The sequence below is a fragment of the Pithys albifrons genome, chromosome Z (genome assembly GCF_047495875.1).
Source record: "Pithys albifrons albifrons isolate INPA30051 chromosome Z, PitAlb_v1, whole genome shotgun sequence".
NCBI lineage: Eukaryota > Metazoa > Chordata > Aves > Passeriformes > Thamnophilidae > Pithys > Pithys albifrons.
The window spans coordinates 27,814,659-27,841,173 of record NC_092497.1 but is presented as its reverse complement, the minus strand read 5'-3'; the positions used below and the strand labels follow the sequence as shown (position 1 = coordinate 27,841,173).

Below are 26,515 nucleotides of genomic sequence, written 5' to 3'. Positions count from 1 at the left end.
TTTTTTAGAATATTTCTACTGTGTTTTAGTATGCATTCTACTAGAAGTGTGTGTCTGTTCTAAGCTATAGCTATACTGCTGACACATTAGTCTCACTAAATTCTAAAAATACTGCAAAGGCAGTTGCATACTTAACAGTGAAGAAGGTCATTCTAAAATTTTACAGTGTTGACTTGTATGGAATTATTAATATCTGAGAAGATCACAATCATAATATACTCAAAAAGAACATACTGCTCAGAACAAATATGCCAGGGATAGTCATCCTGCCCTGTTTTCTATTTACTGAATATTTAGGTATATCAGAGTGTAAGGCAGACTTTTAAATATAGGTTAGTAATTTTACTTGGTATGACTACAGATGTGTAGATTTGTTCTCTCTTGCCTTTGGAAGATTATTGTTTAATGGTTTTGATGCCCACGTACAGTTTAAAAATGTTTTTTATTCATAAAATATATATTTTTTAACTGTTACATTTGTAGGTCTCATGCTGTGGCATGTGTCAATCAATTTATCATCAGCAGAACTCAAGCTCTTATGTTGCACATAGATTCTTTTATTGAGGTAGGTGTGTATTCTTGTTTGTGGGGTTAAATCAAGTGACATATCTTATTTATCAAGAATTTTGTACTGTTTTACCACCACCTCTACCCATAAACTCCCCATTTCTGGTTGCCCATTCTTAGCTTCAGACCCCATGGATTGAAGTGCATTCTGTATGCTTGTGCTCAGAGTTGACCACTTGGTAAGCCCCCCAAAAAAATGTATTTTGAAAGTTGTTTCGTTTTCATAAGTGAGGGAAACTCTAGTTGTGTAAAGGTGCAAAAGTAACAGCAGCAGTCTCTTAACCTGTCCTGGAAAGTGCTAGTCACTGGGCCTGTTTGCCTGTCTGAATACTGCTACTTAATATGGATGAGAAGGATTCTGGGATATTTAGAGTATTGGATTTGCTGCTGCAGTATATAGCTGACACAATTCTGTGTTTACTGATGGAATTTACATTTAGGAGATAAAATAATCCAGGAACTATTGTTGTTGTGCCAGTGTTAATACTTCACAGTGTCATAGTTATGTGTAAAATACATTGAGAATATGAAGAGTTAATTTGCTAAAGCATGTTTTTAAGAAAGAAAATGGTATTCTGAGAGTACATATTTGCATACTTTAGTTTGCCAGTGATGTTAATTTTGATACAAGTTGATGAATTGAGGCTTTTCAGCTGTTACTATTTTCCAACAGAATCTTTTTGCACTGGCTGGGGATGAGGAGCCAGAAGTACGCAAAAATGTTTGTCGTGCCCTGGTAATGTTGCTGGAAGTTCGGATGGATCGCCTTCTTCCTCATATGATTAGTATAGTTGAGGTGAGTCTCGATTTCTAGATTGCCTCCGGATTCCCCTGTTTGGTGTTGCAGCAGTATTAACAAATAAAACGGATTCATCAGAACAGCTGTATTACTCTTGCAGTTGCCTACTCTTCCTTTCCCTTCAAGACTGAGATTGCAGAATTTTCTTTTTATCTAATTGCCAACTTGATACTGTATTGGACAGGCAGTGCATGGGGCAGTTTATTCTTCATTAACATAATTATCCCAAAATGTCTGGCATCAAAGTCAGGCACTGCTTGACACTAAGTGAGAAGATTGTGTTAAAAATCTAGCACTAGTGCTGGTACTGCTCCAGTTTGCACATTGAAGCTGTCATTTTTTCAGAGGTGTTGATCATAACAAGGATAAGGCATGTTATTTCATATAACTGAGATGCTCTTTGAACTACTAATGAAAAAGTTGTAACGTTAATACTCTATTTTGTAATTTATTTTTATATTGTGTAGTACATGCTTCAAAGGACCCAGGACCAAGATGAAAATGTGGCTTTGGAAGCTTGTGAGTTTTGGCTGACTTTGGCTGAACAGCCAATTTGTAAAGATGTATTATGTCGGCATCTTACTAAGTAAGTATTAGGAATTACAACTCATTTACTTTCAGACAGTGACCTTAAAACTTGAGTTGACTTGTTATTGGATACTCTTATTATACAGACTGTATATAGCTTGCAGTATACTTAGAAGAATTTTCCAATAGCTAGTTCTTGTGCATAGTAAAAATGAGAAGACCTGAGGATTTCAAACCCAGTGAACTCCAGAATCAATTGTGTCACTGGAGTGCTTTACCTCAAATTTAACAAGCTGTTAAACTTCACATGGATGCAAAGATACGCTAACATGCACCTAAGCTAAAATAAACATCTGCATATGACATTGCCTGTAATACCTGGTGTATGACAAACATGTCTTGACATCTTTGTGCAATGGTTCTGTGTGCACAGTCATGCAAAGGGTGCCTCATTTTAGGCATAAGACAATATGATATGTCTTAGATTTAGGAACCAATTCTATATCAATTACTATTACAATTTAAGCTTGAAGGAAGCATGTACAATTTGTTCCTTCATACTTTTGCTACCTGATATTAGTTCAAGTTTCAGAAATGAGTTTTTGTAGGTTTCAAAAAGTTATCCTATGCCTCAAAATACAGATCTTTGATTGAATGGGAGAGAATATCCATGAGTGAAGTGAAAACATCTGCATGTCTGCAACAGTGCTTGTAACTTTCTCCAGACAACTCTGAAGTCTTCTGCAACAGGAAATTAGTTCTTCAGTGTTGCCAGCAAATGAGTACTCTTTCTTTTCATACATGTGCATGGAAGATTTTTGAAATTAGTAAGGACTCTCAAGATTTTGCATGGAAGAACAGAATTACAGACTTCTTCTCATCAAAAATAAGCACTATATATGTGAAGTAATTAGGAAAAAAAAGAAGGAAAGTTTCAGTTTTCATAAGCAATTAAAAAGTAGAAAATTGAGATTAGAACATGCAGTGTAGCAGAGAAAGAGCAATTAAAAACAGGAGAACCAATGTCTTAAGAAATTATTTTTAGATTTTAAAATGGTTTTACTTAATACCTAATTCTGTTGTTCGAAAAGCAAACGAATGACAGCACAGTTCTTGAGTCTACCTATTCCCTTCCTAAGACACATCATGTAGTTAATAACAGTCAGTCCTCTTTTGGCCCACTTGAACATTGGCACTGCAGCAGCATCATACTCAAATTTAAAAAAAAACCTTTCAGAAGCTTTAGAAGCTTTTTCTAGAAAACTGTAATAACATTACAGTTTTTCCTATGATCTTTCAATGTCATGCATGTTGAAGGCAACTTCTTTTTGATGAGTCTTTTTTGACTAGGGAGCTGTATAAGTTTGTCAATACTCTTAAGTTTGTCAATAATTTTAAAATTTTGTGTATTAAATTATAAGTGGTACAAGATTTTCTTAAAACATGTTCCTGTAGTATCTAACATCCTGTTTCTTTTTGTGCCTGTAGCCTTTCTTATAAAATGCATACTTCAGAAAGTATGCTGCAGAAATGCCAGTGAATTAGTGATAGTGTCTATATTTGGTGTTCCTTCATTCAAGTTTAGAAGGTGATATGCCATTGCAACATGTGAATATGAGTGCAAGCCTCATACCTTCAAAAGCAGTACTGCTCAGTAGCAGAATATATAGCAAGACTGAGTGTGTCAACTGTTGCTTGGTCATCCACTGTCATTATTACCTTCTTTTGGCATATAGCACATATTTTTATGGTAATTTTTTTGGTGGTAAATATATTTGCATGTGAAGTATTTGACTTTTTTCCTTTACTACTTTTTTAGCTATACCTGTGTAAAGTTGAAGTCCCATAACCATAACAAGTTTAATAACGAAGTAAAAGCTAATACAGATCAGTCAAGATTCCTGCAATGTTTGGGTCTTGTCTTACTGAAGTAATGACAATGTGATAGAAGGCCTTTAATGTAGCTAGGCCTCCATCTTTAACAGTAATGAGGTAGGGTCTTCATCCACAAAGTAAATAAAGCGTCAAATACTTATTGAGATGAGATAAAGTGAGAGCCAACTTAGGTTCTAACTATGGGCATTTGAATTCTTACTGAAAACCTATACATGTAATTTCTGAAATGGGCTTCAGAATAAATTCATCAGTTGTGCCATCTGGCTACTTCTATATAAAAGTTTGTAATTTGAAATTAACCCTTTTTCTCATTACAAACTATTGATGAATCTTATGATGGAGCTTGGTTTAGGTACTAGCTTTTGTTTTGAGGCTAGGGTTTTTCTTTTGGGTTGGGAGGTGAGGGTTACAACCAAAATTATGGCCTGTGTATAAGTGAAAATTGGCTTGTCTTTTTTATATGTTCTTTTAACATGCATAAATATTTCTTTGTAGGCTTATACCTGTGCTGGTAAATGGTATGAAATATTCAGAGATTGATATTATTCTGTTGAAGGTGAGCATCAGTTTCTTTAATTTTATAGGAATAGCATGTTATCCTCTGACCTATAAATCAGAATGACTCAGATCAGAATGTCTAGATCTGGCCTACCATCTGTTCAATGGAGAATTAGCTTCTGAGGCAAGGTATGCTGTTCGAATCCTAAGTGCAACTGCTACTGTGTTTGTTAGAAAATAATCTATGGCTCTCCTGCTTTGCCACAGTCCCCACCTATCCAATTTAGGCAGAGCTGGGATACTATTACCATGAACTACTGCAAGAATGAAGCCTTAAAAAGTGTTCAGAATTAATGCTAATGCCTTCTAGATTGAATATGGGGCTTTTTCCATGACTACATTTCAGAATATGTCTCTGTACCAGAATTTCACTTCTTTCTATTTCATTCCTATTGAGTAATTTCAAGGATACTTTGTGGGTGAGCTTACCTCTCTTGCTTATATCTTCTGTCGTCTTTCTGGTAAATGCAGCAGGCAGAACACAGGAACACTGGCATGTTGTTAGCCGGGCAGCTCAAGTGGAATTTTTATATACTTATAATATCTTGGGCTAAAACTAGATTGTTCACTTGCTTGAGCAATATAGTTGGACTAGTTTATCTGATAGAGCAATTTCATGACAGGGGGATGTTGAAGAAGACGAAGCTATTCCTGACAGTGAGCAGGATATAAGGCCTCGTTTTCATCGTTCAAAGACGGTGGCTCAGCAACATGAAGAAGATGGTATTGAAGATGATGACGATGATGACGATGAACTTGATGATGATGATACTATTTCTGACTGGAATTTAAGTATGTCAAAGTAATGGGTAATATGTTTTAAAATAGAGCTACTTGCATAATACAAGAACCACAGTAAAAAGAGGAGTTTGTATATATGAATACTGAGACTTTGTTTTTGAATACAAAAAGAACTATCTTTTGACATAATTGGTGGATGTGTTGGAGCAGGAGTCTTTCAGATGACACTTTGAATTTGTAGCAGTATTGATAAAAGCTATTGATCTGTAAGCTCCTTTCTTATTTTGAATATGGCAGATGGAGGTAAAAATATTTAATTGATGCAATTCAGTGGAGTTTTGGGAGTTAGAATTTTAATTGTAAAAGATAATAAAAATAGTGTATCACCTGTTTAACTTCAGTCTAAGAAGAACAAAAAAAACCTTTGCACATTGATAAGTGGAGCAAGGTTAATAATGCTTTCTTTAATTTCAGTCTTCACTCTAAAATTGGTTTGTGTTTTGCTTTTTTTGGTCTGGGTTGATTTCTTCCCCATGTGAACATGCTACTCCCTACGGCCATTACTGGTAGTCATTTTCCATGTGACGAATTTGCTTCTGACCAGAATACAGTACCTTAGTCATGCAGAGAGGAGGTAGCTGTGAGGAAACCAGAATTCTGATGGCCTGTGTGTGGGTCTTAGTTCCTTGAAGAGAAAACAACACAAACTGGTTTTTAAGTTCAGTGATAGAAATTAGATAGTGAAATTCTGACAAATCTGATTTGAATATGCTTTGCAGAAAACTCATTGTGGAGTCATGTTTTGAGATTTGGATATAGCTATTTCCAAGGCCACAAGTTTTCACAAGTGAAGGTACCTTCAGGATTATGGTTAAACAATTTTGAAACATATCTGGAGAGTTATTATTATTGTTGTTGTTGAAAATGTATGCAAATGTACTTGTTTCTGTTAAGCCACTTTTTAAGAAGAAAAGTATAACTTTATATTCCTAATGCTATTCTTGTCTTGCTGTGTGCAGAGATTGCAGAATTAAATATATGTTTTCTGAAAAAGATAGCTCAAAGGTTATAAGCTGCCCTGTGATGCACAGTTTTGATTAAGATGAGGAGAAAGCTGAGGGTGTTCAGAAATAGTGTCCTAGAAGAGAAGTAGCAGAGCAGTTTAGAAACCTGTAATGACATATGTTACCTGGATTTCAGAAAATTTCTGGTGTCTAAGAATTGTGTGCCGTATTTCCTATTCAGAGTCCTATATTTGACTTTCAGTTTGAACAGAAAGGAATCATCAACACAGGTTGACAATTAGCAGCCTTGCTTACTAATGAGACCAGTGGGATCCAGCATGACAGACTAAGAAGGAACTGATATTGTAATAATACTGGCTTTCTAAGAGCTGTGGCTTGCACCAGAGCACATGGGATCACTGTGTATTGTAATGAAATGGAAGTATCTTTCTTCCTAATGCACTGAGAATCCACTGGCAGCTCAGAGTTAAAATGAGGATTATATTGCCTAACTACAACTATTTGTGTAATAAGCGGAGATTAATGCTGTTAATTCCTTTCAGGGAAATGTTCTGCTGCTGCTCTGGATGTCCTAGCCAATGTATTTCGTGATGAACTTCTGCCACACATCTTACCCTTATTGAAGGAATTGCTCTTCCACCCTGAGTGGGTGGTTAAAGAATCTGGTATCCTTGTCCTTGGTGCAATTGCTGAAGGTAAGGAAGCAGTGATATCAGGTTACTGATTTTTGTAATTGGTTCTAAACAGTCTCAACTGAATTTAGTTTTGTGAACAAGTACATGTCCTTAGCTGACTTGGTTTCGGTAATTAATCTCTACCTCTGCTAGTGGGTGACTGCAGTTATTGTTCATTTTCAAATTTGTACATGTTTGGGAGTCTAAATCAATTGCATAATTTCTTTTCTCCCTTTCTTAACTCTGCAGTGTGCAATTGTTGATCTCTCATAAAATACTACCTTGATTTCATAGAAGGTATTTTTTCAGAAGTGTTTTTCAGAAATAGAAAAGACTACTCCTGTGACTTCAGTACCCTAAGCTGCCTTTTGTGGATGGTTCTCCTATTAAAATAGGAAACTTCCATTCCTTTTTACTTACTCACAGTCTTGCTTGGCTTTTTGCCTGAAGTTCCACCATCTCTGTCCCTTTTGCAGGCTGAAGAAGTAGATTTGGGTCCATACCTGGATTATCTCTCTTTTCCCAGTATTCTGTGAACGTTTTACTTTTTATGTAGTTACTAGAAAATTTTTAGTTGGTTGTGATTTAAAGTCAAGCAAGGTGAAAGTTAGTACTTCTAGCAAATCTCAGTGTATTATTGCCCTTATTGACTTGAAGGATGCAGCTTTTATTGGTGTTCAAATTTGTATACTGGAAAAAAACAAGAAGAAATTTGAATTTTTTAGGGAATCCTTTTTAATATGATGATTTGGTTTCAAGCCAGAATCCTTCTCTCCTTGTTTTTTTTGCTTATTCTGAGTAGACTGATGTAGAACCCTCAAGCTTTAGAAACTCATTTTATCTGAATGTACTTGCTATGTTACATTTAATAAAGCAGAATTTCTGGAAATTGGGAGAAGCACTGAAATAGAAATGTAATAGAAATTAATATAAATTTAATTGGATGTTTAAATTACTGTTTATGTAATGTTTCTTTTAAGGACTTTATATAAATTACATAGACTTGCTTCGTATATTGTGAGAATATCTGTATTTTTAAGTTTGTATATTGTGTTCCTGTGTGATAAAGAATGAAAATATGTCTCTTAAAGGAAACAGAAAACAATAGAACTTTTCATTAATTCTAGTACTGCAATAACTGTATTTTTCCTTCCAGGCTGCATGCAGGGTATGATTCCATATCTTCCAGAGCTAATCCCTCACCTTATTCAGTGCCTCTCCGACAAAAAGGCTCTTGTGCGCTCCATTACATGCTGGACTCTTAGTCGCTATGCACACTGGGTAGTTAGTCAACCCCCAGACACATACTTGAAGCCATTAATGACTGAGTTGCTAAAGCGTATCTTGGATAGCAACAAAAGAGTACAAGAGGCTGCCTGCAGGTAAGCCAAAGCTTAAACAACAATCACTATCCATGACGCTCCTTTTTTTTCCATGAAAAGGTATTTTAATGCCCTTATCCATGAATGCATGACTCCATTTCTAGCTCTTAATGTCTCTCTTTCCCTTAAAATGAGGTAGATGCAGCTGCTTCTGGAGTAGCTACAACTTTCAAATGTCAGTAGTGCCTAAGGACAGTGCTGAATTCAGAGTTCATGTGGTAAGCTTTGCACAAAAGGGCTGAATGTATTCTTGCCTGAGAACAGAGACAATGGATTTTAAGAAATTGCTAAGATTTGAGTATTAAACACTGTTTCCTTTTTGTCTACAAACTTTCTCAAGCACTGGGCTAGCAAATTCGTGGAGCTTTAATGTCTGTTCTATTAATTCAACTGAACAACAAAAAAAACCCAAACAAAACAGCAAAACAAGAAAAAAGGAAAAGCAACAAAACAAACAAGAGCAACAACAACAAAAAAATCCCTAAAGAAAAGGACCCTACTTCTGTTTCAAACTTTCCTGGTCCAAAACATAGTTGAAAATCTGCATTTAGTTGAACTCAGCTGTGTTGTACTTGTTAAATAACCTCATGTGGTTCTTATGAAGGGCATATAGTGGGCTGTGGAAACTGTTAAAGTTGTAAGAAAAAGAGAATGTAAATACTAAAAATAACAGTACATCTGATTTTTTTTTTCCTTAAAAGTTCAGTATCAGACTTAAAATGTCTTTTGAGATACATTATTTAGACCAGTAATACATTAAAATGACTGTTGTAGCTAAAAATAAACTGTCTGGGAAACTTCACTATAAGGAAAATGCAGAGCTTTTACAAGTCAAAACATATTTACTAGTTTTCTAAATTGTAAGGAAGTACAATGAACCTTCTCATACAGCAACAAAAAGCTGCATCCCCATAATGGTTAGTTGCATAGATTATTAACTGATTGTCTGCCAAATTGGAGATTGGTCACAGGACACTTTGCTTGTCAGGAACTTCTGTTTCGCAGCAATGTCTAACGTTCATCTGTACTATTGAGAAACCACTCCTGTTCTTGATGACAAATAAATTTTATTTAGTACAAAGTGTTCTCCTGCTCACATTTTATGCCTTTCTGAAAGAATGTATTTCCTAAAAATAAAATAAAATAATAAAGTAAGAATGCTAGCCACTAACGGTTCACAGTTCCATTGTGTTAAAAAAAAGCAATTTCTATATTTGGTAGTGCATCATTTGTTCACCTCATGCAGTGATGTATGCATTTTTAGTGCAGGGATAGGCTAATAATAATCCTGTTGACCTAAGCTAGACCAGTAAATCTTCAATAGCTCATAATTTTTTCTTTTCCTTAATGTTTCTCTGAAGCAGCAGCTCTGGTATGTGGGGATTTTTTTGTTTTGTTTTTGTTTTTCATGGATTTTCTTAATCCTGCTGTTCAAAGAGTTGACAAACAGGCTGAAAACTTTCCATGATGCCATGATGTGTCCTTTGGCCAAAGGTGGCTAAAACTTTTCATCCCCTGTGTTTGCTTTTAGTTTTACATGTCGTTCTGTATCTGTTTTTCTATGTAGTAACTACTGAGAGTTGGTATTTCCATTGTCCAGGCACAACAGCACCAGGGTCCTTAGGTGCAACTGCAGTGTATATTAAAGACAGTGTCCATTTTTTACTTAACAGCTTTTGCTGTGGTTCCTTCTGCTTCAATTAATATATGTTGTAACTTGGGTCCTAATGCTTTTTTTTATGGACTCTTCTTGTGTATACATTTTATGGCAATATTTTAAAAGTTTGTTCATTACAATGGAAGAGCTGAATCCTTATGAGTGATTTTGTATTAAAAAAAAAGATGAAGGTTATCTAAGTAATATCTATTTAAAAACATATCTTAGATGAGTTTGGGAACTAAACACAGCTTTATGTTTCAACAGAAATAGGTGAAGTAGGGCATTTTGGGGGTCATCTTGTTTTATTTTTCCAAAATACTAACTGACCTGTTTTATTGTCCCTCAGTGCCTTTGCTACTCTAGAAGAGGAGGCTTGTACAGAGCTTGTTCCTTATCTTGCATATATACTTGACACTTTGGTCTTCGCATTTAGTAAATACCAGCATAAAAACCTGCTCATTCTTTATGATGCTATAGGAACTCTAGCAGATTCTGTAGGACATCATCTAAATAAACCAGTAAGTATACCTTATGTTCTGTAGAAGTTCTCATTATAATTGAAAAGCTTGTTCAGTGTTATTTGTAGTGTGCTTTACATGTTATAAACCAAAAATGCTGATATTTCTGTGAAGGTTTCAGTAATAGTAGATATTGACAGATAAAATACATAGACTGTACATAATTTTCCCACTGTGTGTATATTTGCCGTTTTGAGTAAACAAACAGTAGTGTGTGAGGTGGCTTATGAAATGTGCTTGTCATCGTGATTTTTTCCCTCATACTCAGAACTTTTCATTCCAGAGGAGATACCCTATCAATATAGATCACACTTTTATTTTTTGTAACTGCTTTAAGTATAGATAAGCTGCTCTGTATAAGTCTCTTGCCAGTGAATTGAAGCGCATCATCACTAGAAATTGCTATATCAGAGTGAGACAGACACTCGTTTTATATACAAAAACATAGAATCCTTTGGACAAAGCACAGATAACATAAAGGCAAATCTAATGTGGTTTTTTTTTAGTGTACATGTATTAATTAATAGATGTGTGCCTGTTAAGTGTTTGCATCTTATGGTGGTTACTGAAACTTGTTTTATTTCTCTGTCATGCTTCAAATGACATAGGCACCCCAGATAAAAACAATTTTAGTTGTTTCCATGGCATTTTACTTGCATCTGACACCTCACACCATCAAAGATCTGTTTTTCAGTCTCTCTCTGGGCCTGACCACCTTGACATTTGACAGTACCAGGTGGAAGCTAAATGGCGGCTCCTGATGAGAGTGGGACTTTGATTAGTCAGTTAGAATTTTGTATTTTTGGATATAGCAACATATGTTGGCTCTTTAGATACCTTCTGGGAGCAACAGCACTATAGAGGTGCTTTGGTCGATGTCCTTGTGCCTGTTGCTGTGCAGTGGCAGGAAAGCCCTTTATGCAGAAGGAGTAAGTGCCTCCTTCTGGAGGAATAGGAAATTACTTTCTTCATGGATGGTTAGTTGCTTGAGGAGGAAGCTTCAGAACTTGAGCAAGATTGCTGAGAAAAGCAGGTGGCAGATGCAGAGCCAGAATGTAAATGTAAAAACGTTTTCTTAGGCCTTGAGGCAGTCACATAAATTTCTAATAACCCAGGTAGCTGTACTGAAACTAGTCCTGGAGGAAGAGATTCACTTTGCAAAGGTACTTACTTGCTTTAGCAAAAAATATCAAGACAAAAATTGTAAATTCAAACATTAAAATACCTCTATGGATTGCAACTATGATTGAATTACAGTACATCAGAGTTTTTTTTTCCTGAAAAAGTAGAATATATCCAGTTCTCACCTAACTTGAAATAAAACAGTATGCAGTTAAGTATTTTGGCAGCTGACGCATTTTTGTCCTAAACAGGAATATATTCAAATGCTAATGCCTCCATTAATCCAGAAGTGGAACATGTTGAAGGATGAAGATAAAGATCTCTTCCCTTTATTAGAGGTAAGTGTTAACATTTGACTATTTTTAGTCAACTTACTGTTGTTATACTTTTCACTAAAGATGTTTCTACTAGGATATATGACTACAAAATCTGACAGTGTTTGCTATTTCCTATTGTAGACAAAATACTCAGACTGTAAGAAAATTTTATGACGGAGGAGCTGTTCTTAGGTTTAGTAGAAATATTTTAGAACTTTTTCTGCCTTTCTGGAGTGTTTTCCTTGATAGGATTCTTTTAGGGAAAAAAATGTTTAATTCTCCTTTTATTCTTGTCTTCTCTCTCCTTCCTCTCCCTTCATCCCTCCATTAAAACTTGTCAGGCAAGCAGAAGGTATGAACCAGACCATGTAGTCTTACTCACTGCACTTTCTGAGTGTGAAGCAGGAAAACACCTAGAAAAATGAGTTTGTACCTCTTAGCTAATGTTAGGACTTGTTCATGGTGAAGATACTGCAGCTTACTGTAAATGCTGTCTGAAATTATCGTAACTGGGTTTGTATGCATTTTCTTGGCTACCTCTAAGAAGATGCTTCTACTGAGAAATTTTCTCAACTGGCGTATGCAGGAGTGAGTAACAACTTGCTGATAGTTGCCTTGTCTCAGCTGATTGGTACTGCCTTTCTAGGTTGTGTTTATTTAATCAATTACATGTTGGTGTACTTAAAATCCTAATATCTTTAAGTTACCTCTTCCAAGTGAAAGGCACTTAAGCAATGTGAGGGAAAGTAGTGACTGTCTTCTCTTTCTTCTCTTTTTGTTTTGTTTTTTTTAATTCCAGTGCCTGTCGTCAGTTGCCACTGCCTTGCAATCTGGCTTTCTGCCATACTGTGAACCTGTGTACCAGCGTTGTGTAAATCTGGTGCAGAAGACACTTGCACAAGCCATGGTATTTTCCTATCACTATTCCAATGTCACTTTGCTAAACCAGTGTATTAACTATGTAAAATTACAGGTTTGCAGGTAGATTGAATATCTAAATGAAGCTGCAGAAACTTTTTGAAGTTCAGAAACTTTTTTTATTCATATACCCAAGAAAATCTAATATAATTTGAAAATACTTACTTATTTGTTGCAGTTGCATAATGCTCAGCCAGACCAATATGAGGCTCCAGATAAAGATTTCATGATTGTGGCTCTTGATTTACTCAGTGGTTTAGCTGAAGGACTTGGAGGCAACATTGAACAGCTAGTGGCTCGCAGCAATATCCTGACACTAATGTACCAATGCATGCAGGTGAGATGAGTGATCTACTTGATCTAAAGATTTTCTTTATTCAGAGAATGAGAAACTCTTCTAAAATTGTAATTTTTTTCTTCCTCTCTTTAGGACAAAATGCCCGAGGTGCGGCAGAGTTCTTTTGCATTGTTAGGGGATCTGACAAAGGCCTGTTTTCAGCATGTTAAACCGTGCATCGGTATGTTTCTTTTTCATATTAAACAACTCGTTTTACAAATTTCTAAGAGGTTAGTTTAGCCATTGTTAAGCTCACTGTTCTGTGGATTGCCTTTTCATGGTGTTGTACATTGCCATTTTCCTTTATCAGCAAGGATCTGTAGTCTTCTGTCCTTTGAATTGTATATTTAAAAGACATGTCCCTATTTTTAGACAGTGCAAAAGTTCTTTTTTGTCCTTTATTTTTATAGCTTTTTTTTGTTCTACTAGACTCTATTATTAAGTAAAAATTATATATAATTTATAAATTAAAACAGTGGCTAGAGGATAAGTTTTGCTTTGTTTTTTTGCATTGTTTTTCATTTCAGTAGGGAAGTGGCATCAATTATACAATTCTATGATATTTCCCCTTTCTTCCCATGGATACAGTTAACATGCATTTGCCAAAAGAATACTTTAATAGGCTTGAAATTTAAAGTTTATTTGACAGATGTTATAATTACCTTTGTGAGTAATTTTTCTTAAAATTTAATCAAATATGTGATTGCCTTCATGTCTATGTTTTGTTTGAAAGTGTAGCTGAATACACAGCTATTCAGGTGATTTGGGCTTATTCAACCATATTATAACACTGCAGACTTGTAGCGGTGATTTTTATTTCTCTTCCCCTCTCTCTCCCCCACCTAAGCAAGGGAAGGAGAGAAAAAGTTTTCTAAAGTTACATAAAGATAAACCTGTTAGGGAGATATTAAAAGTGTAATTTGAAAAGATTTGCATTGAACTGCTTAGGTTCTAAATTCCAGGTTAATCTCATATATAGCAGAAATACATCTCTTGTTACTTCACATGTAACACTTTCCAAGCATTTAAATAGGCCTACATTATCTTTTTCTTAAGCTTCTTTTTTCCCCCCCCATGGTTTTATGGTAATGGGACAGGATGGTTGTACTGTGTCATGAAATTTTAAAATATTGTTCCTTCTAGCTGATTTCATGCCAATTTTGGGAACCAACCTAAACCCTGAATTCATTTCTGTCTGTAACAATGCCACCTGGGCAATTGGAGAAATCTCTATCCAGATGGGTAAGATTTAATTTTTTTTAAAATATTTAACATGTGTCTGGGCATTTTGGGTTTGGGTTCTGTTTAGTGATTATTTCATGTTAGAATTGAAATTACATTTGAGATCTTTGTCTCTGTTAGTAAGTTCAGTGTACGTGTTCTGTTTAGAATACTTGTATTAATGGTCATTTTCTTCTGAATTTTTTTTGGTTGTTTCAGGTATAGAGATGCAGCCTTATATTCCAATGGTGTTGCACCAGCTTGTAGAAATAATTAACAGACCCAACACACCAAAGACGTTGTTAGAGAACACAGGTACCCAAAAAATGAACTGTACATGGTGAAGGAAATTTGAGATTTTTTTATAATTATTTTTAAAATTGCATAGGGGAACCACACCAGAACTGATATTATTGCTATGTATTTGGCTTTTAGAAGCAAAAGCAACTCTGTTTTGCAGAAGTTCCTACAAGTCTCAGTCTTGCAGCATATCATATATCTAGATTCTAAAAATTATTAATTTCTCCTTTTATAACATTTATTATATCTATTTATCATCTGTTAAATTATTCTTCCACTTTTATTTATGTATTAAATGTGACAAATGTATGCAGTAACACTTTAAGATTTATTTCTCACTGATTTTGATACATGCATATCCTTACATGTGTACTGTATATATGTCTGGTCTTGAAAACAAATGTAATTGGCATATATAAAACAAATAATGAAATCTTTGAATCTAAAAAAATGCAGTCTTTTAAGATAAAATTGTAATATCGTACAGAAAAATCTAGATCTGTGATGGCAGTTTTACCACAACATGACTAAAATTGTATTTAATTTCTATTACCTACTCAATAACAAATTTCTGAAAAGTATTCTAATAATGGCATGCATACTTTATGTTCTGGTCCACAGCTGTGCATTTTGATTTGGGAGCAATCCCCAAATGCCTTACTGAATTGAAATTTCTGAGGCTTGTTTCTTTTGCATTTATAGAGGGTATGTTCTGGTATGACAAGCACCTTCCATACTCCAGCAAAAATGGATCAATAATGTGATGGGTTTATGGTTTACTATTTTACTAATTGAGAATTTTGTTTTTTCTTCTGTTTGAAAACTGTCTTGTAAGAAAATGACAGTTTAGTTGTTACACCTGACATGATTGAAAATGATGCAAATACAGTGGTACAGTTATATTTTTTGAGCAAAGCAGGAGATAATTTGGAGAGAGATTTTTCATTGCATATTTTTCTCCAGTATTCTCTAAACTTAAAAGCTGCACTTTTTCTGCTCGTCTATCCCTGCTTAGTATGGAAGGTGAAGTTGAAGGGAAGATTAGGTAGTTGTATGGCAGATTATAGGTACTACTTTTAAAAAATGTAATTTTTTAGAAAATACCTACGTGTTGTGAATATATACCATGGAATAGTAAAACAATATAAATTTTCTGTACCCCTGCCCTAACTTCATTCCTCTGTGCTGATGGATGTGTAATACCTGTAACAGAGAGGCATCCAGTACTTAAATGTTTGCTTCCATCATTGTTAAGAGAACTTTTGGAAGCATCCAAACACTGACTTTTATTTTCATTTATTTCTTTGTTTGTTTATTTATTTATTTATTATTCTCTTAATGGTTACTTTAAATGTGGATGGATAACTGCAAATAAATGTTGAGTGTGGTGTACTTATTATATGTTTGTTGTGGGATATTTTACTGTGTGCCACTAATATGTGCAAGAAAATTACTGCTTTTGCTGTAGCTTGCTATGTAATTATGAAAACACTTAATTATGAAAACACACTTTGACAAAGATTATTATTCTTTGTACACACTGTAGAGCTGTGAGAATTTCCAGATAAAATTTAAAATTGTATTTTGATTTGAACTTCAAGTGCAGTTTTATAAGACAGGAAAAAATTTTAGAAACTACATAGAGAAATTGAATAACATCAGAGCAAAACAGCATATTAAGTGAGCTGCAGCTTTCATGGAATTAATATGTTTCAAACTACTACTATATCCTACACCAAACTTTTATTGGAGAAAGCATCATCTGCTTTATTGCATGTTTTCATGAAACTGTTCACAAATGCCTGTTAATTAGAGTGTTGCATAGTATGTCCCTTAAACATAGGTTTCCTTTCTCTGCTTCATACAAATCTGCTGGATTTTAGTATTATTCATGTATTTTGCTTCCAGTAATCCTGATACATTATTCCCCCCCCTCTCCTTTTTCTAAAGGTTAATCTTCTGTGAGCTGAGCAAACACCATTAAAACACATTTGCATTATGATTTTGGTCAGTCCCTTCGAAAAAAGAACCAAACTACCCAATCATGTGATGAAGCAATTTTGCTTTGCATGTGTTCTTATGCTTTGGTATCAGAAGTCAGATTCTTACACATCTATTAGGAAACATTTTGTAAACAGAAGAAATACTGGGATTAAAGAATTAATTTTCTGCAGTCAGCTGCTGGGAATTAGCAGCCACTTTTAATTAAATTCTCCATGAGATTATGAAGAAGATAAACATTTGATGCCCTTTGATCAGTGTTTCATTTATTTAGAATTTTCATACAGACCACAATATTTTTCATGGAGAAGTATTTAAATATGTATTTTTACTGATAGACTGGATCTCTTAAAACTTTGAATTCAAAACCCAGGAAAAAGAAAATGTTTAGAGCACTTTGATACTAAAACTGAAGATGGTTAATTTCTTTTTATCAGAAATAGCCATAATGTACATTTGAATAAAAATTTGAAATGTATAGTAGGTACATTTACTGCAAAAGATTACTCTGAAGAGGGCAGACCGACTGCTTACATCAGAAAGCCTTTGGATTTAAAATTGTGTTTTTGGTGTTCTCTCATTTACTTCTTTAATTTTTATTTTACCCTGGAGAGTATACCATATATGTTGCTGCCTCTTACTTAGGGGGTGGTAATAAACAGCACTGGTGAAATCTTATGTTTATTATCATACACAGATTCTGTTGGTTTCTGTTTCTGAGTTATTTGTTGTTTTTTCTTTATTTTTTCTCCTTCCCCCTCATTTGCTCATGTCTTGGTTGGCGTTTGGTGGTGTATAACCGTGATTGCGTTACCTTAGCAATAACAATTGGTCGTCTTGGTTACGTTTGTCCTCAAGAGGTGGCCCCCATGCTACAGCAGTTTATAAGACCCTGGTGTGTATTATTCAATCTTTTTTTTTAATTCATTTTCCTTCACTCTCTTTCCTTCTTTCTTTCTTTCTTCTCTCTATCTCACTTTTAGATATATTTTCAGTTGGTTACAAAATCTCAATCCTTAATCATTGCCAACCATGTGACTAATCTTGTCCTATCAGGTTTGTGAGTTTTTAGTAGCACTGTCATGTATTCTTTGTTGTGGCTAACGACTAATTTATGCATGGGATAAGATTGTCACATGCTTGCTGTGTTAAAGCTTGACTACATAAGAGCATTTTAAAATCCACCAGAACGATAATACAATGCATGCAAATACTGTAAAATTTAAACTGCATTATTTAAAATTCAGTTTGAAATGCTGTAAGGAATAAATGTTTATAGATCTGTTACGTATAAAATTGCTTGCTGCTGTAGAAGTTAAATAACCGTTCTGTAAGTGGTATCTGACATAATACATACCGTGATAGTATTTTATGTTCTGCTTCTAATAATGATAGTTTCTATACATATTCTATACGTGTTTCTTTTGTATTTAATGGAATACAGGTCACACTTTCTAACTGTATATAGTGTAACAGAAAAGCCATATTTTGGAGGTGAAGCCTAATGGGATTATGCTAGTAAAAACTATGTGCAAGAAGTGTTTTTCTAAGTGTTCAAAATTGTGTTTCAGATCATCTTATCAGTGTGACTTATTCCATCAGATACTGTCATCTAGTTCTGACTTGATTAAGGAAAAGTAATAGAGTTAGCTAAGTTTTACTTTCCAACTTGTTAGGTGCACCTCTCTGCGAAACATAAGAGACAATGAGGAAAAGGATTCAGCGTTCCGTGGGATATGTACCATGATTACAGTCAACCCCAGTGGAGTAGTCCAAGTAAGATACACTATTAGATACTAACTTGTTTTCTCTACTCTTACAAAATTTAGTGAAAGCTGTATTTAGAGTATAAAAAACATTACCTTGATGCAATTCCCTGCAGCACATGATGTAGCTTTGTTTTGAGGTCAAGTAGGCCAAAATGTTCATACTGTAAATGATATGCATCATGATGCTGCAGTAATTATTATCTGAAAGGAAAGGAGGGGAGTATTGTTAAAATCAGTTTATGTCTTCTACTTGCAATATAAATTATATAAATTATGAACTTTGATTAAAATAACTGTATTTTGATATTTCTGTCAGGTTGTGCATGCAAATATAAGGTAAAATGTTGACATACTGAAACCTGTTTTTCTGATGGAACCTAGGCTTTTAAAACAAGAAACGGAACAAAACCAGTAACCATTCTTAAAACATGGGTAGGGAAGGATCCATTTCAACTTTAGATATATTGCTCAAATAGTCAATGTGACAATGAATGTACATATGTTTAAAATAAATGGTACAACTGAAGAACAGAATATGACTTGATCTTAGTCTCCATACCTCTAAAGTGAAGTTGTATCAATATAATGTTTTCTAAGAGGAAAAAGAAACTGCCTTATTCCGTACTTAACATTTCTGTCTTCTGCTGTCTGTTCATTCACGTAGCTTAAAGGGAGGGAATAATTAAGGACACATTTCATTAGCCCATCTCTCCTCTGTAATCATTATCCTCGATTCCTACTGAAATCATGTGCATTGTTAACATAATTATTAAAGACTGGTGTTTTATGGGTGTACGAGTAGGTAATGCTTGACAGCAGATGAACTAAGTATAGGGATTTTAGGGTGGCTTTAGTTTTGAACCTGTGCAATGAACATTTTGTTTGTCCCAGAATAAAATTTCTGACCCTGCTTAAAAAAATGACAGCTTTTTTCCCCAACTGGAAATGTGTGAGAGAGTGCATTTTTTGCTTCTTACTAAGGTGATTGGTTCTTACATTTGTATGTGTCCTGAAAAGGAGTAGTGTTAAACTATGTGGTGTAGGAGGGAAGAGTTGGGCATTTTGCGGCTTTAATTAAGACACTCAGCAGTATCTTTGTGAACACTCAGGCATATAAGAACATAACATTGTTTGAATTAAGTGGAAAATAAATACATAAAAGCAAAAGCAGTTGTGAATTTGGATCAAAGACCCTGTACAGTTCACAGAATGAACATCAAACATTGTTTTCAGACATATAAATTGAGGTTTCTAACATATGTGATTGTTTAATCTTATAGGACTTTATTTTTTTTTGTGATGCTGTTGCATCATGGATTAGTCCAAAAGATGATCTCCGAGACATGTTCTGTAAGGTAAGGTTTCTGATATAAAAATATGTTGGTGGTTGTTTTGCATCCTCTGGTTGGTTTCTTCCTTTCTGTAGCATTTACAGTGTTTGTGGTCATGGAGGTATCTCTGCCCACTGTGGTCATGCAAGGTCATAAATTTTCAGACAACATGATAATCTATTTTTTAAACCTATATTTTCTTCTATACATTCGGTTTATTCTAGACTTTTTAAAACTGAGGAGTTCACTTGAAAAGTTATTCAAAGGTACAATCATCCTCAAGCAACTTTGTATAACATCCAAGCCTACTATATTTGGCCTGTGTTTGGAAGAAAAGGAGGTTCTGTGTTAAAGACTTTTTTTCCTAGAAAATGAGATTCATATGGTTTAAGACTATTTTTTGTCACAAAGATGCCTACTTTATTAAAAAAATCCAGTGGTATTCTATTTGATTCTCTTTTGCTGAAAATAAGAGATTGCTTAATCCTCAGAATCCCTCTTGGGTGAGCATGTTTCAAGAAACTAACATGCAGTTACACCCAGGAATACATCCCTAGACAATTTGTCAATAGAATTTAAGCAAAAGGACCATTTTCCTTGTATTGAATTAAAACAAACAAACAAACATACAAGAAAACCAGCAACCCCACCAAACAAAACCAAAGCACCACCAGAATGTGATATATTGTATTTTGGAACTAGTGTCTTATGTTAAAAAGAGAAAAGACAGAAATCTCACTGTCCTAGTTAGCCTCTCAGATAACTGGTCTCCTTCCGAAGAATGTTAGATCTAGAAAATGCACAGCTCTGAGTCTTCTAGCATCAGCAGAAGGAAACAGCAAATGCAAGTGAAAAGGAAGTCCAGGATACAGCCTGTGATCATTGCCCAAATCAGTCTCAGTGCGTGTTTCTGTACCAGTCCTTCAGCATCGAATACTTGCTTCAGTAAGTTAGGCTTCTCTTTTTCTCATTCTTTCCAAGTTATCCATGTAGGACCCAAGGCACGCAAGCTAGACAAAATCATTGTTGATCCCTTGGTGTAAGGACACATTTTCTTTTTAAAGTGTTTTTGTGCTTTTTGCCTTGCAGGAAAGGAGACAAAGTGTTCTTCAGTGATGGCATGCAGGGGTTTAAGGTTACTTCTTTGTGAATACATGATTGCTGTAGTCCAGTCAGATATTTTTCCAATAATTATGACTTTCAGGAAAAATGGAAAGAAACTGGATTGTCTGGTGTTTCTTTTTTTGTTTTATTCTTTGGCACTACAAGTGGGGGGAAATACCAATTTCAAGAGCATGGATAGATGAGGTGCCAGTGTTGGTATCTGATACAGAATCTTCTGTCATACCTGAACATTCTTAGATTTTCAGTAGTTTTTGGTTGATTTGACTGTTGGGTTAGGAAAGAGAGGCATACCTACTTCTGGAAGGGAGAAAAGCAGTAAGTTAACTGGTGGCACTGTAATGTCATTAGCACATAACTTTGACATTGCATTTTCTGTGACAACGCGTTCAGTACAGACTATTCCATAACTCAGTTTCACTGATTGTAAAAAAGAAAGACAAAACTTTAGCTTCTTTTGGCATACCTTTCTATGAAGAAGAGCAATTTCATCTGCTTTTTCTCCTTTCTAATGTTCACCTTTTACTTGCCAACCTTTCTGATAGTATAATTTAATGTAATGGTTTTCACTTAATTTCTTACATCAAAAAGTCCAAACTGAAACCTGTAGATTGTTGATTTTCCACTTCCACTGGCTTTGATTATCATTGAGTGTGGATACCTGATCTTTCAAAACAAAAAATATTTCAAAACTTCCTTTTTACTGACAGTTGTCTTCCAGATTTCATGCAAAACATAGAGATCTTACAGGTTTTATATTTGTACTCCTAATTGACAGGAATTCATTCTGTCAAATGCTGGCTGCATTTTTGGCCCACCTTTCTTCCCACAACTTAACTACACATTTAAAAAAGAAGTGTGAACACAGTAGTCTCAAATTATATGAACTGTGTCGAATGAATGAATGAATGAATGAATGAATGAATGAATGAATGAATGAATGAATGGAGTGAATGAATGAATTGAATTGAAAAATTATAAATAGACATTCTGAAATGGCCTAACTCTAGGTTACACATTAAAAATACATACAAATATGTATACACACACGAGTTTGTTTGGGTAGCTATATTCTGCATGTCACCTTTAAAAGAAAAAGCACATTAAGAAAGACATTACTACCTTTGTTTCTTAGTAGCTTTTCAGTATGAAATCAGATAATTCAGATGGCCAGATGTACAACTCAGCAGTGTATGGCTTACTGCTTATGAGGCTATAAATAATATATCCTCTAGTGCTTATCTTGTCGTCTACCTTCTCATTTGTAGATTCTTCATGGATTTAAAAATCAAGTTGGGGATGAGAATTGGAGGCGTTTCTCTGACCAGTTTCCTCTTCCCTTAAAAGAGCGCCTTGCAGCTTACTACGGAGTTTAACCTCGTGCACTGTAGCTGCAGTCCCATAATTAGAGGTAAGCACACAAATCATGCTTGGTAAACAGAGCTCTATTACAGACTTCCTCCCTGTTCGCATTTATGATATAATTAATTCATCAGTCTAGAATTGTTCAGATACACTGGAGGAGATATCTTTTTTTCCTACATAAAGGAAAAAAAAGGAGGTATGAAAGCATACCCAAATGATGGTGGCTGTAGCAAAAGCAGCTGTTTTACTTTTTTGTCATTAGATAGAGAGAAACAGTGTATCATAAACACATTAGTTTATCGAGATGAAGTTAAAAGCATAGTGCTGGTTCACGTTTAATAATCAAAGTGATGAATATGATCCTCAAATCATTATACTAAAGACAGAGACTCCCTTTTATGTTATAAATTCAGAGGTAGCAGATGTAGTCTAAGCAGGAATATTCCCCTAGGATAAGGAAGCAAGTTTGTTAACACACTTGAGCTATGAGAAGTCCAGTGGATTGCTAACTACATCCTAAATGATTTTTGCACTGAATAAAGGATGTTACGCTATTGTGTAACTACTGTAACTGTAAAACCTGATATTTTGGAGAGGCTATTGTCTTTATTATTGCCAATGTTCTGGTTTTTGCACCAGTTCAGAATTGTTAATACAGTTGTGTGTAGAGAATGATTCAATTTCAACAAAGAACAGTGAAAGCGCATTCTAGAATAGCTGTATTATAATACCACTGTGCTTTGTATGCTATCTGTGCACAATGTATGAAGCATTGTGTGTGAAGTAGTGTGATACTTTAGAGAGATTATTATATTACCCAAAGGAAGAGGGCGAATTCAGTTTATTCATTTAGTCTACATATAAATTTGATCCTTCTAGTAGAATTTTTGCACTGAAATTATCGGAGTGAGTCATCAAGTTCTGTTTAATTTTTGGAATTAAAAACTATTTAAAAGTCAGCCTAAGATTTTTTCAAAGTCAGTGACATAAGAAATCCTGTTTGGATTACGTGTGATTAAAAACAAACCATTTGCAAACATTTACATATTTATCTATAATGGTGTTTTAGTTCTGACATAAGGGTGTTTTCTCCTCCTGTTGAAGAGGAAACCAAAGTGATAAAATCTGCCATTATTCTCAGTTTGAATTGAGGAGAAATTATAGCTATCTTTTTTAATCTGCCTAAAAGGGAAACTGTTAGGTCAGTAGCAGAATATTTAATATTCTTTCTCTTGTACTTCCAAGCTGGGAGGGAGTGCCGACCTACAGGAAGGCAGGAGGGCTCTGCAGAGGGATCTGGATAGACTTGAGAGATGGGCTGATTCCAATGGGATGAAGTTCAATAAGGCCAAGTGCTGGGTCCTGCACTTTGGCCACAACAACCCCCTGCAGTGCTACAGGCTGGCCACAGAGTGGCTGGAGAGCAGCCAGGCAGAAAGGGACCTGGGGATACTAATTGACAGGAAGCTCAACATGAGCCAACAGTGTGCCCAGGTGGCCAAGAAGGCCAATGGGATCCTGTCCTGTATCAAAAATAGCATGGCCAGCAGTACTAGGGCAGTGATCCTTCCCCTGTACTCTGCGTTGGTGAGGCCACACCTTGAGTATTGTGTTCAGTTCTGGGCCCCTCAGTTCAGGAAAGAGATTGAGGTGCTGGAGCGAGTCCAGAGAAGAGCAACAAGGCTGGAGAAGGGACTGGAGCACAAGTCCTATGGGGAGAGGCTGAGGGAGCTGGGGTTGTTTAGCCTGGAGAAGAGGAGGCTCAGAGGACACCTCATCACTCTCTACAACTACCTGAAAGGGTGTCGTAGCCGGGTGGGGATTGGTCTCTTCTCTCAGGCAACCAACAGTAGGACAAGAGAGCATGGGCTTAAGCTCTGCCAGGGGAGGTTTAGGTTGGATATCAGGAAGAAGTTCTTTACAGAGAGAGTGATCAGGCATTGGAATGGGCTGCCCAGAGAGGTGGTGGATTCACCATCCCTGGAGGTTTTTAAGGTGAGACTGGACGTGGCACTGAGTGCCATGATCTAGCAATCAAAGTGGCGTTAGATTAAGGGTTGGACTTTATGATCTTGGAGGCCTCTTCCAGCCCAACTGATTCTATGATAATTTGGTGTTAAAACTGGAAAAGCAGGTTAGAATATGTAGGACTGCTTTTATCTTAAATCTAGATTTAGCACAATAATGGATCTGCCAATATAGCTTCAAACCATACATTCGTGTGTTTCATGAATAATTTATCTGATATAAATTTCTGATATAATTTCCTAACAGACATATATGGGGAAAATCTAGGCATAAATTCATTTTTAAGATGGGTGTTTAACGCTTAAGAAAGGCTCTTTTTAATGTACCTATCTTTCAAAGGCTCAAGGTAAGATTTAACTGTACTTTTATCTTTTCCTTTTACAGGTCCTTCAGTCTGGGAGACTTATGAGGGAGCCTCTGCACCCAGGGAAAATGTTACCCTTTACTGGGGGGAAGGGTAAACCAGTAGGGAATACAGTACAATCCCAACCCTACTGGGAGGGGCGGGAGGGAGGTGTTGCCGTCACTGTATTAAGTCGATGTTGGGAAATGTTTTAACATCTGGAGCCTTTGTGGGTGGAAATCTGTCTCCTATTACACCTCTGCACTGGATGTGAAGAAGACAAAAAAAAAGAATCTAGTCACAAAACAGCACATTCTTGAATATTATGGGGATTTGTACCAAAATAAGAAACCGTATAATTGAACCACAGGGATACGTAAAGAGGAAAAATATTTTGCGCACAATAAAGGAAACCTAAGAGTGGGGGTCACAAACAGTAAAAGGCTTTCTTTTTTGTTTTCTGTTTTTTAAGTAAGGGTTTTCTACATTATTTCATCCTGCTTGAGGGGATTACTAGGTATTTGCATGTTAATGAAGAACTACGCAAACGTAGTTAGTACAGTTAAAATGCAGCTTGTGTCTGTATAAGAAACAGGCACTTGCAGTGTACAGTATAGAAACCCCAGCGTAAAATAATAAAGGTTAACTTGGACAAAATGAAGTAACTTGCAAGCTGCCAAATAAGTCACTCCTTTCATTTATGGGGTAAAGGGAGGGACACTGCAAAGGAAAGATTGACATCTTAGTTTTAACATTAAGGAAAACTACCAAGGTAGTGGATATGATTTTGTTATTGTACTTTGTTAGTTATAATTTCTAGAGTAAGGCATTATTTTTAACTTGCAGTTTAAGGTTCAGGCATGCATTCTGGCTCATAGTGATCAGAAGTAACTTTAATTAGTGGGAAAGTAGCATGCTTGCATCACATAGAGTGAAATTGGTATACATTTACCTATGTTGCGCCAGTTTTGTGTTGCAGTTTACCAATTCAATATAGCCCTGCATTTAAAATTCCTTTTTAAGATTCTGTGGAATTTATTTTTATTAAGAATATAGATATAAAGTACTGTAGTTAAGGTTAAATTAGGCCTTGAAATACCTTTTTAGGATCTGTTAAGAATAAGATTGATATTGTATTGTGTGTAACCTGCACAATGTGGAAAGCTGATATAGCTGTGCAAAATATTTGCCTCTGTGCTGTCAGTGTGATGTGCTTTCTGCATGGTTATATACTAGTGATTTTATCAGAATCTCTAAAATGAATTATATGCTAAGACCCGTTAAAGGCTGCATAAATGTTAGTTGGCACGTAAAGACAATTGTAGAAATTGATGACAAGATTGCTGTATTTGTGTTTATTCCCACTCAACGTATTACCTTCTATGCTTTCTTTTTGTTCAAAGCATGATCTTAAAAGAGATGTTTAAGTTAGTGGATGTAATGCAGGGTATCTACACTGTATTGGCGCATGTTGGTGGCCCTTTGTGATGTAGTTAAATGCACAAGGGTGCAAGTTTAAAGCTACAGAGTGAAAGTTGGTTTGGATCCTCTTCATTTCATTTGTTTAGCTTTTCTGTTGTGTTTTTTTTCTCTACTTACATGTATTCCTGTGAATAAATCCTTGTTACGTTAACCCTTTACTTTTCCTTCCATGTGTATTTTCTTATGTACTGTGAATGTGAAATCCTAACTGGTACACTTGATCTTGTGTCCATCTGAAAGTGGCAAGTCTTTAATAATGTAGATTGCCTAAAGAGTATCCCATGATGATAAAGGAAAATGGAGAGATTTTTAACTCTGCTGGTCAGAGGTGAAGCCACACCTTTCCATTTTTCAAGTGCTGCATTATTAATCTGCAAAACAAAATTAAGCCATAACAGCCTTTTTGTAGATTTAGTTTCTCACCTTTGCGTTGCAGAATGGATACTGGATAACAGTTTTGGTTGGTTGGATTTTTTGTGGCTTTTTTTTGTTTTGGTTTGGTTTTTTGGGA

At 35.4% G+C, this 26,515-nt stretch overlaps 1 protein-coding gene across 2 annotated transcripts in view; it reads left to right on the top strand.

Moving 5' to 3' along the window:
- Positions 1 to 26,162, top strand: part of TNPO1 (transportin 1) — a 70,001-nt gene extending 43,839 nt beyond the window's left edge. For both annotated transcript variants that reach the window (XM_071581493.1, XM_071581492.1), the window contains exons 8-26: positions 484 to 565; positions 1,241 to 1,363; positions 1,834 to 1,952; positions 4,286 to 4,346; positions 4,972 to 5,140; positions 6,657 to 6,809; positions 7,945 to 8,170; positions 10,177 to 10,348; positions 11,722 to 11,808; positions 12,587 to 12,694; positions 12,884 to 13,042; positions 13,136 to 13,223; positions 14,186 to 14,284; positions 14,483 to 14,578; positions 17,384 to 17,459; positions 18,241 to 18,340; positions 19,614 to 19,688; positions 22,055 to 22,197; positions 24,564 to 26,162. In XM_071581493.1, coding sequence (XP_071437594.1) covers positions 484 to 565; positions 1,241 to 1,363; positions 1,834 to 1,952; positions 4,286 to 4,346; positions 4,972 to 5,140; positions 6,657 to 6,809; positions 7,945 to 8,170; positions 10,177 to 10,348; positions 11,722 to 11,808; positions 12,587 to 12,694; positions 12,884 to 13,042; positions 13,136 to 13,223; positions 14,186 to 14,284; positions 14,483 to 14,578; positions 17,384 to 17,459; positions 18,241 to 18,340; positions 19,614 to 19,688; positions 22,055 to 22,162 — 2,101 coding nt within the window. In that variant the 3' untranslated portion in view covers positions 22,163 to 22,197; positions 24,564 to 26,162. The remainder of the gene's footprint in view (positions 1 to 483; positions 566 to 1,240; positions 1,364 to 1,833; positions 1,953 to 4,285; positions 4,347 to 4,971; positions 5,141 to 6,656; positions 6,810 to 7,944; positions 8,171 to 10,176; positions 10,349 to 11,721; positions 11,809 to 12,586; positions 12,695 to 12,883; positions 13,043 to 13,135; positions 13,224 to 14,185; positions 14,285 to 14,482; positions 14,579 to 17,383; positions 17,460 to 18,240; positions 18,341 to 19,613; positions 19,689 to 22,054; positions 22,198 to 24,563) is intronic.
- Positions 26,163 to 26,515: the final 353 nt, after the last annotated feature.